This window comes from Chanodichthys erythropterus, chromosome 6 (assembly GCF_024489055.1).
Source record: "Chanodichthys erythropterus isolate Z2021 chromosome 6, ASM2448905v1, whole genome shotgun sequence".
Taxonomy (NCBI): domain Eukaryota; kingdom Metazoa; phylum Chordata; class Actinopteri; order Cypriniformes; family Xenocyprididae; genus Chanodichthys; species Chanodichthys erythropterus.
This window is the reverse complement of record NC_090226.1, coordinates 33,974,951-33,988,802: the sequence shown is the minus strand read 5'-3', so window position 1 is coordinate 33,988,802 and position 13,852 is coordinate 33,974,951. Positions and strand designations below refer to the sequence as shown.

General features: G+C 38.8%; 1 protein-coding gene across 1 annotated transcript in view; it reads left to right on the top strand.

Annotated features, from left to right (window-relative positions):
• Positions 1 to 13,852, top strand: part of LOC137021790 (natural resistance-associated macrophage protein 2-like) — a 31,484-nt gene that overhangs the window by 3,385 nt on the left and 14,247 nt on the right. Inside the window, exons 2-6 of the mRNA XM_067388743.1 lie at positions 4,134 to 4,269; positions 7,368 to 7,426; positions 8,182 to 8,288; positions 10,964 to 11,083; positions 13,307 to 13,426. Of these exons, the coding sequence (XP_067244844.1) occupies positions 7,393 to 7,426; positions 8,182 to 8,288; positions 10,964 to 11,083; positions 13,307 to 13,426 (381 nt within the window). The 5' untranslated portion in view covers positions 4,134 to 4,269; positions 7,368 to 7,392. The remainder of the gene's footprint in view (positions 1 to 4,133; positions 4,270 to 7,367; positions 7,427 to 8,181; positions 8,289 to 10,963; positions 11,084 to 13,306; positions 13,427 to 13,852) is intronic.

Genomic DNA, 13,852 nt, shown 5'->3' with positions numbered 1-13,852 from the left:
GTCTTGAAATATGACGTGCTGCCCTAACGAAAGCCAAATTTTGAACACTTTTGTTTTTTACAGTACAGTCTTTTTTTATAGACCCTTTAACTTGGCAAATAGGACAATGCACACAGCCATATTGTGCCATCAGCCCAGTTTGTGTCACTAATTTTATATTTCAAGCATGTTGTTTGTGCACTTAATGTAATAAAATTCATACAATAGTGAAATGGGTTATAATTAGTCAAGACATCATGATAACATCTTTTGATCAGGCATTACTGCCTGGGTCCTAAAGGAGACCCGATTCCTTTGGGGGGACTTGATTTCTCATGACACCGCCACAGAGGATGTGTTATATTGGACACTAAGCCTTTAAAGCATAATTCGGCGCAAATGGATATCTATTAATTTATGTGCACCAATGCTCTCGTTTTCTTCATAGTAAGATGGCAGTGTAGCACAAATAATATTGGTTATGGTATATATAAATAAAACTAGAAATTGTAATGCATAAGCATGCAAAATATTCCCAATGTGCATGTCAATATTTTCTCAAAGGCATGAAAAAGTTTCCAGTGTGCATGCGAAAGGCTCTGTATGTTGTCTTTGTAAAATATTTACAGATGGCTGTATGATATACCAAATATAATGCTGATTGAACCATTTATGTTAATTATGGTCTGAAAATCTACAGAGAGTATGCATATTTGAAATGTAAAATACGTAGGAGCCCTGATTGTAATAACAGTAAATGGTGTATAATTACAAGCAATTAACTCTAAACCAAACCTTAACCCTTGAAAGTACATGTTGTTAATATTACTTTGTAAGTAGCACACTGTCAATGTTACCTTAAAATAAATAGTAACTGGAGAGTTTACACGGTGTAGTTACACATGAATCTAAGAAAACACGGTCCTGCTGAACGAGTTTAGCATGATTTTATCATGGCATCTTGTCCAGTGAGTTTGTCCACACTTTATATCTCCTAGCACTGAGAGAGTTGTGACACATTGTATTTGTTTAATGAAGGAGAGACTCGAGTTGCAACATTCTCTCAGTTTCCCTGAAGTGCGTCACTTCTGCGCTGTTGATATTGCGTAATGTGAAGAACTATTGCTGTTTGATTCATCATCCGGTCTGTTATCATAGCTTTATATGTTCACAGGTCGATATGGACACTTGTTTCTGGCACAGAATAAAAAAGATAATTGTCACTCACAATTCTGAGTTTGTATCTCTCAGAATCGTGAGATAATTACAGTTTTTATTAGTTTATTCTGTGGTGGAAACGAGCGTCCGCAGGTTGCAGGTTTGACGGTGGTGACCAGAGAGATCCAGATCTCGCATCACGTCACCGCTGCGCTCAGATCAGCCTAATGAACCCACTAAAGACAAGTCCAGTCACGCCAGTGATGTTTTCTGTGACTCCTCTTGGGATCCAAGGAAAACAATTTTAGAAGTTTTCCCCCATGTCACTGTAATGTTTATAGCATGACATGAACAAACATACACTGATCAGGCATAACATTGTGACCACCTTCCTTATATTGTGTTGCTGCCAAACCAGCCCTGACCCGTCGAGGCATGGACTCCTCTAGACCCCCGAAGGTGTGCTGTGGTATCTGCACCAAGATGTTAGCAGCAGATCCTTTAAGTCTTGTAAGTTGACGGACTTCCGATCCTCCATGGATCGGACTTGATTGTTCAGCACATCCCACAGATGATCTATTAGATTGAGATCATGGGAATTTGGGCCGAGTCAACACCTCAAACTCATTGTTGTGCTCCTCAAACCATTCCTGAACCATTTCTGCTTTGTGTCAGGAGCATTATCCTGCTGAAAGAGGCCACAGCCACCAGGGAATACCATTTCCAAGGGTGCACATGGTCTGCAACAATGCTTAGGTAGGTGGTACATGTCAAACTAACATCCACATGTATGGCAGGAGCCAAGGTTTCCCAGAAGAACATTGCCCAAACCATCACACTGCCTCCGCCAACTTGACTTCTTCCCATAGTCCATCCTGGTGTCATGTGTTCCCCAGGTAAGAGACGCACACCCACCCGGCCATCCACGTGATGTAAAAGAAAATGTGATACATCAGACCAGGCCACCTTCTTCCATTGCTCTGTGGTCCAGTTCTGATGCTCACGTGTCACTGTTGGCTTTTCGGCGGTGGACAGGGGTCAGCATGGGCACCCTGACTGATCTGCAGCTCCATACCATAGACTGTAAAAAAAGATGGACGCCGCGACGCCGCTTCCTTCCATTGTATTGAACTGAAGCCAAAATGGGCCGATGAATGGGCACTGACACGTTACGCAATACGTCAAAAAAAAAGAGTTTGGAGCCTGGGCATGCGCAGAAGGAATCGTCAGTGGAGTCGCGGTATCAAACTTCCGCCCAGACGACTGCGTCATCATTCATGTATTTTAAATAGACTATAAAAATTATACACAATTTAAAATTCTACCTATAAAATAATACGTTTCTAGAGCAATAATATTTTTGAAACAGCAAATTCAGTAGATAAAATCAATATAATATGCCACTAGAAACAACTCTAAATTGTCAGAAACGGTCCTGCCATTTTAAATCAAGTTGAACTAACGTTACAGGAGATCGATTGCTGTAATTAGAGTAAGCTATCATTAGTTTTGTCCTGCTAATTATTATTTTATACCCATAAAAATAATAAGTAACTGCCAGATAACGATCACCTGCTTTTCCCCGACATGGTTAACATTAGGTGTGTTATCTTGACTAATAACGTTTATTAATTAGCTTATAACGCCCACATTTAATGTTACAGAAAAAGGTTCAGTGATCCGTCAGATCCTGTAGGTCGGTTAGTACAGTTTACTGCTGAACAACTCAATTTGTTGGTGTTAAATAACAAAGAAATCGAAAATTAATAGTTAGTTAATACATCTTCAATCTCCCCTCGAAGCACCGACAGTCCTCAGACAAGCTGTCAATCAACTTCGAATCATGACGACACGCCCCGTTTTTATAGCATCAAATTGCTAGCTAAAATCTAAATCACAAAAACGAACAATTGAATATATATCAGCGTGATAACAACTACCTTAAATGACCAAAACCATCTTTCAGAAAGTTTTATTTGAAGCAGAATTTATTTTTAAGTTTTCACTGAAGTCTCATTCGACTGCATTAAGAGGGCGGGGTTTATGACCGGTACTGCATCCAGCCTCCAGGGGGCGATCAAAGAGCCCGCAGCTTCACTTTTCAGGACGTATGAGACACACCCGCTCCATACACAACTGATGCACTGTGTATTCTGACACCTTTCTATCAGAACCAGCATTAACTTCTGGAGCAGTTTGAGCTACGGCAGCTCGTCTGTTGGATCGGACCACACGTGAATCAATGAGCCTCGGCCGCCCACGACCCTGTCGCTGGTTCAACACTGTTCCTTCCTTGGAGCACTTTTGATAGATACTGACCACTGCAGACCGGGAACACCCCACAAGAGCTGCAGTTTTGGAGATGCTCTGACCCAGTCGTCTAGCCATCACAATTTGGCCCTTGTCAAACTCACCCAAATCCTTACGCTTGGCCATTTTTCCTGCTTCTAACATCAACTTTGAGGACAAAATGTTCACTTGCTGCCTAATATATCCACCCACTAACAGGTGCCGTGATGAAGAGATGATCAGTGTTATTCACTTCACAGTCAGTGCTCATAATGTCATGCCTGATCGGTGTACATGAACCAGTTGGGTATTCTGAAGCATCACACATGATTTGGACCAACTAAAGATTGAAATGGTGATCAAACATGATGGGAATTGAACTGAACTTGCATTAAATTACCTTAACTACTGTGACCTTGTTGTAAAGTGTTACAGATTTTTACACGTATAAAGACACCTACTGTAAAATATAGTGTGACCGAACATAATAATAAGCTCTTCATTTCCATGATCGTTGTAAAACAATACACCTGCTCTTCCTCTGCCAATAAAACCGGCTGGATTGTGAGTTTATTAGAGTGAGTTCTTCTCAAACCGTCTCTCAGAAGTCAGTGTCTGTGTCTGCACTCGTGTGAGTGTGAGTGTGTGACGCTGGGCGTGTCTGTGCCGTTGGGTTTATCACAGACCTTTCTTGCTGCTTTTCACAGATTAAAGCAGCCGAGGTCACGAGCGCTTCCTCCGTTTCCCACAATCCTTCACTACAGAGCAGTTGAATGAAATCGCTCGCTGTGGCGTGCAGTGCTGGTCTCGCAGTGGATCAGTGATCTTCTCTTGGGTTTGTCTGTAAGTAGACTTTTTGCTTTCACACACACACACACAGCTCGTAGAGTAAAGCCATTCATGCGGCTGCATATAGTAGTGTAATTTCAAATTTCTTTGAAGTTTTGTATCCGCTCGTCATTAGCAGAATCGTGTGTGGTCCGATTGTGTGAGCCACATTCCCTAAGAACGTTTTGCTGATGTTCCTTTTAAGTTATGAAAGCATTCTGAAAGTACAAGTAGCAACATTTAAAAAAAGGTTAGATGAACGTCCAGCTAAAACATTACAGGAAAAACTTTATTAAAGACCAGATAACTTTGAATTAATGTTACTGGAAGAACTTTTGTTCATAACTTTGAGAGAACATATAATTGGTGCTCCTGGTGGGAAAAGCTTCTCCTGTGTGATTTTGAGCTTATGGGATCTCCGCTGTGTTTGCGTGTCTTTTATTCTGTGCAGGTTTTCCCTTAAAACCCACCAACATCATACATAATAACAAATGCGAAAAATGATGTTTTTTATTTCAGAAGTTTGATGTTAGTGGGCTTAACACAGAGGTTGTAAAGTATGTGAGTAATAGTACGTCACTACTATACTTAAGTGTTATTTTTGTGATTCTGTGCTAGATTTGAGTTTGACTGAATACTTGTACTTTTACTCAATTAAATTTACAATTAAAAAATATATACTTTTTACTCCTTTACAACGTTATGTAAGTATATCATCTTTCCTCAGTAAATGAGATGAAATGAGAAAATCATAAAATTCAAATCTTAATGAAAAAAGCTAAAAGGTTTTACTTTTTGCTTTTTAATTACTTCAGTGTATATATAGTTAGTTAGATTTTTTTTTTACATTTTTTTTTTTTTTGGTTCATAACCATTTCACTCAATTAAAATTCTTAACAGCATCTGTAGTTTAACTTAAAGGTTAACTTAAATTTCACCCAAAAATGAACATTCTGTCATTTACTCTCCCTCATGTTGTTCCACACCCGTAAGACCTTCATTCTTCTTCAGAACACAAATTAAGATATTTTTAATTAAATCTGACTGATTTCTGTCCCTCCATGGACCCCTACGTAACTACCACTTCATAAAGAGATTGTAAAACTAATCCATATGAATTGAGCGGTTTAGTCCAAATTTTCTGAAGAGAATCACTTTGTACAATGAATGGGTTGAATTTAGGCTTCTATTCATTCCTAATGAACCTCATTGGTTCTCACACATCAAACAAACATGCTTTAGCTTCCATTTTCCACAACTGATGTGTGAGCTGATGAATTTTAGGGATAGTTCACCCAAAAATGAAAATATGATTACCCCCAGAGCATCCAAGATGTAGGTGACTTTGTTTCTTCAGTAGAACACAAATGATGATTTTTAACTCCAAACGTTGCCGTCTGTTAGGCGTATAATGTGGGTCAATGGGAACACAATTTATAAGAGTCAATAAAGCCTGCACAGACAAATCCAAATTAAACCCTGCTGCTCGTGACGACACATTGATGTCCTAAGACACGAAACGATCGGTGTGTGCGAGAAACCCAACAGTATTTATATAATTTTTTGCCTCTAATACACACAATACCACAATGTCCAACTGCGTTCAGCACTCGCTTAGTGAGGTCTGATCCCGCTCTGACGTCTCTGATGTCTCGCGCATATACTTCAATGAGTGCTAGACATTACTTCCGTTGTCAGAGTGCGATCAGACCTCACTAACCGAGTGCTGAACGCAGTTGGACATTGTGGTGTATTAGAGGTAAAAAATGATATAAATACTGTTGGGTTTCTCACACACACCGATCGTTTCATGTCTTAGGACATCAATGTGTCGTCACGAGCCGCAGGGTTTAATTTGGATTTGTCTGTGCAAGTTTTTCAACTCTTATTGATAGAGTTCCCATTCACTCCCATTTTACGGCTGACAGACGGCAACATTTTGAGTTAAAAATTATCATTTGTGTTCTACTGAAGAAACAAAGTCACCTACATCTTGGATGCTCTTGGGGTAAGCAGATAAACATGAACTATCCCTTTAATGTGTAAATAAAAGCCTAAATTAAAGGGATAGTTCACCCAAAAATGAAAATTTGATGTTTATCTGCTTACCCCCAGTGCATCCAAGATGTAGGTGACTTTTTTTCTTCAGTCGAACGCAAATTATGATTTTTAACTGCAACCGCTGCCGTCTGTCAGTCAAATAATAGCAGTTGATGGGAACTTCATCTATAACAGTAAATAAAACTTGCTTAGACAAATCCAAATTAAACCCTGCGGCTCGTGACGACACATTGATGTCCTAAGACACGAAACGATCGGTTTGTGTGAGAAACCGAACATTATTTATATAATTTTTACCACTAATACACCACTATGTCCAACTTCGTTCAGCTTCCTGTTAGTGAGGTCAAAAAACACGTTGTGATGACGGAAGTCTCGCGCATATACTTCAATGAGTGCGAGACATCACTTGTCACGTTGTCAGAGCGCGATCAGACCTCACTAGCCGGAAGCTGAACGGAGTTGGACATAGTGGTGTATTAGTGGTAAAAAATGATATAAATACTGTTCGGTTTCTCGCACAAACCGATCGTTTCGTGTCTTAGGACATCAATGTGTCGTCACGAGCCGCAGGGTTTAATTTGGATTTGTCTATGGAAGTTTTTTCGACTCTTATTGTTCAAGTTCCCATCTACTGCTATTATTTGACTGACAGACTGACAGCGGTTGCAGTTAAAAATCATAATTTGCGTTCGACTGAAGAAAAAAAGTCACCTACATCTTGGATGCCCTGGGGGTAAGCAGATAAACATCACATTTTCATTTTTGGGTGAACTATCCCTTTAAATCTGTTTATCATGTAAAGCAATCAAGACTAAACCGCTCAATTCATATGAATTAGTTTTACAATCCTTTTATGAACTTTTTGAAGCATCACAGTGGTAGATGCATAGTTGTCAATGGAGGGACAAAAATGTGCAACACTTACTGCCTCATCATCATTATTATTATTATTATTATTATTATTATTATACACTTAATTTCTGCAGAGTATAATTGTTTTCCAGTAACTCCTGTTCATCAGTGATGTGTTTGTGTTTTCTGTCCTTCAGTCTAACAGAGACACTCGTGGAGCTCATGAAGACAGAACGGGATGGGGACGTGCTGGAAGGTAAGACACGCATCACATCCTGCCGCCTGACACCTCTGTACATGCATTTGTCTCCTGTGAGCGCTTCTGATTGGCTGTCAGTTTCTGCGGGTCTCGTCCAAAATGAGCAGAGTTTTAGTACTCAATAGCTGACCAATTAGATGGTGTAACACTCATTTGAACACTGACGATATTGCTGGACTGTTTCTCAAATAATTAAATGCAGCCATTGATTTGATGAACGTTAAGCATCCGTACCTCTAAGAAGCTCGTGTGACTCGTTAAGTTGAGCTTCTTGAACTCTGACTAGTAGATCATGTATTTTTGCTGACAGGAATTAAGTGTTTAAAAGCCCTTGTGTGTGTAAAAGTGAGTTTTATGAATGGCTGTCATAACCCTGCAGCCCTGAGAGGAAGTTATCTGCTGTCATTTCCTCGTGTTTAATGTGAACGTTGTGCTTGTGATGTCCTGTCCAGATTTATGGTGTCATATTCTCACATGAACTCACTGACTCCATTTGGCTCTGGATGGAAATAATGTATAGTTTTATTACAGGAGATGTGATATCTCTGGCTCATAAATGCTTGAGTATAATCAGCTGCGCAGGATGTTTTAGTCTTAATTTGTGTTTATGTGTCCAAACCTCATCTGAGGCTCATGTGACTGAAGCGTAAGTGTTTCTGCCACGTCTCAAGGCCACATCTCGCTTAATGATGTCTTTATCTAATCTGTGTTGTAAGTGTGGCAGTGAAGCGTGTGATGTGTGTTTGTTTCAGAGAGCCAGCGGGAGCCTGACCTCTACAGTCCGGTGTCTCCGCAGGACCAGCCCGTCTCCACGTACTTCGAGGAGAAGGTTCCCATCCCGGATGATGACACGGCAAAGGTAGCTCACACAGAGCGCTGTGGAGTAGAGGTCTTCACGGGTCCACTTCCATCCGAAACCCCGAGGTCCAACCCGAGTTTGGGTCTGAAATTAGCAGCCTTAATGTGCTTTAACTGAATGGACCCGAGAAGACCTTATTATTTAAAACAAATGCATTAGTGGTGTCAAAATTAGCGTGTAAACATTTTTTTAGCGCAAATAATGCAGCATCCGTATCCAGTATCGAGTTCTCTTCCATGCTTGAACAAACAGTAAAACACAGAAATATGCCCATTTTGTCGAGTATCCTCACAAAAACAGTCTTAAATGAGTTAAATAATGTCTTAAATGAACTTAAAGAGTTGTGAGAAAATGAGACGCTCATCAGATCTGCGTCATTTTCAGCAGCGGCAGCTCTTAAAGTGACAGCAGCCTAATAAACCAGTTGCTGTGATGTGTCATTAATGTTCATCAAAGAACAAAAGTAACTGAGAAAATTGTAGCTTTAAAGGTGCAATATGTAAGATTTTTGCAGTAAAATATCCAAAATCCACTAGGCCAGTGTTATATATTTTGTTCACTTGAGTACTTACAATATCCCAAATGTTTCCAACTATTTGAAAATCGTGAGAAAATTGCGATTTTAACCAAGGCTCCAGGACGTGTGAGGAGTCGCCTGTCAATTGCGTCATACCAAAGACACTTTAATATTTACATGTTTTAATAGACAAGGGAACAACTGTTTTGATATATTTATAGACAGAAAACAAATTGTTATATAGCTCAACACATTTAGTCTTATTGTTTAAATCTAATTTTCTTAATTTTTTGCGAGTCTCATGCTTCACCATGCCTCAGAGAAAACACTATTTTGTGAAGTAGCTAACATAGCATAATCAGATGCAGCTTTATTTTTAGTAACAGTAATACAGCATTTTCTCCATCATACAATACATTTTAAAATTAATTGCATGCCATTTATCAACACAATCATCCAGCATTTAATCTGATATTGTAAAATGGATCTATCTTACTGCAGTGTGTAACAGTGTCTCACAGCAGCCGCCGAGCGAACGCACAGAGTAACGTTATAACATCATTTTCAACACTCTCAAATGTGTCTAATATGATAAACAGAGCTGCGTTTCCTCATACTCATGACCGGAAAAGCGGCGCCGGCGACTGTGTCATAATAAAAGTCCCGCTGCTCGTGAGGCGTGTTGATCAATCGCTCCAGCTCCTCGTTCAGCTCCACAACACTCGCTCCTGCTCTGCTTCACACTACAGTAACGTTAATAATCACATCCATGAACATGATTTCTGCCCGAGTCCAATCCCGATTCTTTTGCACCGTCCGTTGAGGTGGAGATCACATGTCCCAAGATTCCACGCTCAAACTTGGCGTCATCAAACTACGCCTTTGTTTTGAATAGGCCTCTAGCGACCTCTAGCGGACAGAAATCCTACATACTGCACCTTTGAATAATGAATAATCTATATGTAATTTATAATTTATGCAGTGAAGACTGTAAAGTCTTTATTCAATTTCCTACCTGTTAGACAGGCCACTGGTAAATTTGACATTATTATAATGAGTTTATGTGAAGATTGTTTTAAGTTCACTTACATTTAAAGCCTAATAAATGTACTCCATTTAAAAATTAAACAGAGGGTGTAATAACTTCTTGATAGATTTATTCAAACATACATTAAATATTAATTGAAAAAAATGTAATATAGTGTATATATTTATCAACATGCTCCTCTCTAGAGTTATTTTTCTAGCTTACTGTCAAGTTTATGGTGATTTAATGGTTTTCTGAAGCAAATGTGACGTTCTTCATCTTGACGTCTTTCCGAGGCTGAAACACTGATTGATCAGTTATGAGACATGATTCATTTCAGTCAGTTCTTCTGTTTCTTTCAACATACCTTCTGATGTTCATTCTTGTTTATTTGGTGCTGTAACTTGTGGTTTGTTCATCAAAATGAGAATCAATTCAGATGGATCAACTGATATTGTCAGCCCTAGTGTGAGTATGGCAGTATAGTTTCGTGAGAGTGAGGGATCTGTTATCAGTCACATGTGTGCGTGAAGGGTGATGGGAAAGAACACAGTGCTTTGTTTATAATTGTAAAATTAAATCTTGAATTAAAACATCATGAATCCTGATTTCTTCAAGCTCAAACAAGAGGAACAGACTGAAGAAACAAGTGGAAAAATAAAGACAAATGGGAATTTGTAACTAGACACTCATCATGACACAGCATGTACTCGAGTAACAGCAACATGTGACCTTTTTTAGGGATGGTTTGCCTGTATCAGGATAGTAGAGAAGTGAAAGCAAAGTACAGGGAGCGAGAGGAGTCAAACCCCTCATTTTTCCCTGTGTTTCCATCCAAAGCTGTGAATTTAACGTTTAATTGTGTTAAACCAGTTTATATGCGCATGTCTCATCGGATGAAAAAATGATCTGCGTCAATTGAGCGCATAAAACATTTTTAGGATTTATGTGCATCTTGCCTTTTTCATCCAGTGTTTTTTGGGGGTTTTTTTGTATGCAACATCCCGAAATTCGCATAAAAATAGTGTCACATGACATGTACAGCTCAAGAACGTTCTGGAGTCCAGATTGAGATGAATGTGAATGCTAATGGATCACTGTGTTGACTCTCTTTGCTCTTCCTCTCTCTAGATGTTTAGCTTTCGTAAACTTTGGGCCTTCACTGGACCGGGTTTTCTGATGAGCATTGCGTATCTGGACCCTGGGAACATCGAGTCGGACCTTCAGTCTGGGGCTAAAGCAGGTTTTAAGGTGAGTCCAGATTTCAGATCTGAATAACACTGTGGTCATTTCTGATGTTGATGGCTTTGTTTGCACAGTTTTTCTGTTAAGTTGCTGGTGACAGAAGTCATGAAAATCATGAAGAACTGAATGATTCTGATTCCAAATCATGAGATCCTCATTTTCTGTAGATCAGACGGTAGATCAAACAGAGGGTTCGATTCACAGGTCACCTGGAATAAGTGTCTGCCAAATGTCAGATCAACAGAACAAATCAGAAACATTTAGTACTTATTTCACAAGGTGTTTACACATTGTAGAGGTGGCATAAATGGCTTCTAACTTAAAATACTAAATAAAAAATGATGTAACACATTGTATTACTTCATGCATTTATATAAAATAAAAAAAAAGTGTATCTTTAACTACACATTGTCATGAAGAACTGCAGTCTGAAGTAAAATAACACAGGTTTTAATGATTTAATTTGAGACTCAAGAGAATTACACTGCAGCTCTGCTTTTCATCAATTCCCTGGGAATTGAACCCTTGATCTTGGTGTTAACTGCAGCACATGACAAAACATATATAACTTACAGTTTGGTGTGAGTCAGATTAATTCAGTAACTGCTCAATCTAATTTATGAAGGATTTGATTCACTAAAAAGAATTTGTTCATAAGAGTCATTTGACGAGGAGTCGGACTACCCCATTCGCTGTAGATTCTCAATAGTATTTCAGGACATCAGAAATACATGTGTGAAAGAACTATTAAAGGAACCAAACGTCACAAGAATCATTCCGTTACAGTATTGTATTACTGAATGAAACCTGTTCTGAATAAGCCCTTTATATTAAGTGTCTTTACTATGTACTAACATTTACATTAATCATTTGATACAGTGCATTTATTGTGTTTTCACACTGTACTTATATTTATAAAATACCTGCATGTAATTACATCTGTAATCTAAAATCATCTATAATTACACCATATCCTCTACCTCAATAACAGCACAAGTGATTCTCAATACAACATCAACACAATAAGCACATTGTACCTAACATTTTTTTTGTAAGTAAATAGTAGTTAAAGACACCTAATATATATATTGTGACCAAACCGACCAACAGAAAGTGAATCTGTGTGAGCTGATTCATACATTGCTACACTATTGGACATGGACATTTTCTGCCCGCTGAATATCGCTAATGTGACGCACACAAATTAAAAGAGTTCAGTTCAGATTTAAAATTTCCTGATAATTTACCCCCATGTCATCCAACATGTTTATATCTTTCTTAAGATGTTTGTCTAATCTTAATAAATGAAGGTTTTTGAGGAAAACATTCCAGGATTTTTCTCCATATAGTGGACTTCACTGGGGTTCAATGGGTTGAAGGTCCAAATGTCAGTTTCAGTGCAGCTTCAAAGAGCTCTACATGATCCCAGACGAGGAATAAGAGTCTTATCTAGAGAAACCATCGGACATTTTCTTAAAAAAAAAAAAAAAAGTACTTTTTAACCACAAATGCTCGTCTTGCACTGCTCTGCGATGCTCCACGCATGACGTAATCATGTTGGAAAGGTCACATGTGACGTAGGCAGATCTCATTTTCTCCTCCAACTTCAAAATCATCCGATATTGTTGTTTTGCCTTTTTTTTTTTTTTTTTTTTTGGTAAAGGGTGTTTGACTTGGTCTTTGCACATTTGCTTTGTAGACATTGGATCGGTACTTCCGCCTACGTCACGTGTGACCTTTCCAATATGATTACGTAATGTGTGGCACATCACAAAGCAGTGCAAGACGAGCATTTGTGGTTAAAAAGTACATACATTTTATTTATTTTTTTAGAAAATGGCAGATGTTTTCTCTAGATAAGACTCTTATTCCTCGTCTGGGATCATGTAGAGCTCTTTGAAGCTGCACTGAAACTGACATTTGGACCTTCAACCTGTTGAACCCCAGTGAAGTCCACTATATGGAGAACAATCCTTGAATTTTTTCCTCAAATCCTTCATTTCTTTTTAACTGAAGAAAGAAAGACATGAACATCTTGGATGACATGGGGGTGAGTAAATTATCAGGACATTTTAATTCTGAACTGAACTAATCCTTTAATACATTTCAACTACAACAACAAAAAGAGCATGTACATGTCAACATAAAAAAGACATATTTTTAGACATTTAGGGGACAAATAAATGTGATCTTCATGAGGTGTGTGACGTGTGTGTGTCCGTCCCTCAGCTGCTCTGGGTGCTGCTGGCCTCCACCATCATCGGGCTCCTGCTCCAGCGTCTGGCCGCTCGCCTCGGTGTCGTCACAGGGATGCACCTGGCCGAAGTCTGCAACCGCCATTACCCCACGGTACGTTCATCAACAAGACCAACATACATGTGCTTCAAATGATTGCTTTCAGAAAATCTGCTCTTCAGGCGTGTGACTTTCATACCGCAAAAATTGCTTGAAGGATTAGTTCACTTTCAAATAAACTTTTCCTGATAATTTACTCACTCTCATGTCATTCAAGATGTTCATGTCTTTCTTTATTCAGTCAAAAAGAAATGAAGGTTTTTAAGGAAAACATTCCAGGATTTTTCACTGGAGCCCAAACTCTTTCAGACAGATTTATTGATGTAGAAGTATGTTTTGTTTTTTTATGCAAGGATGTAGTGAAATAAATAAACCAATAAATAAATATCAGTTCTGTTTAACGGTTATTGGGCACATGAACATGCAAATAATAGGTATCGGTTCTATAAAATCGGTATCTGTTGATCTCTAATTTTTAAC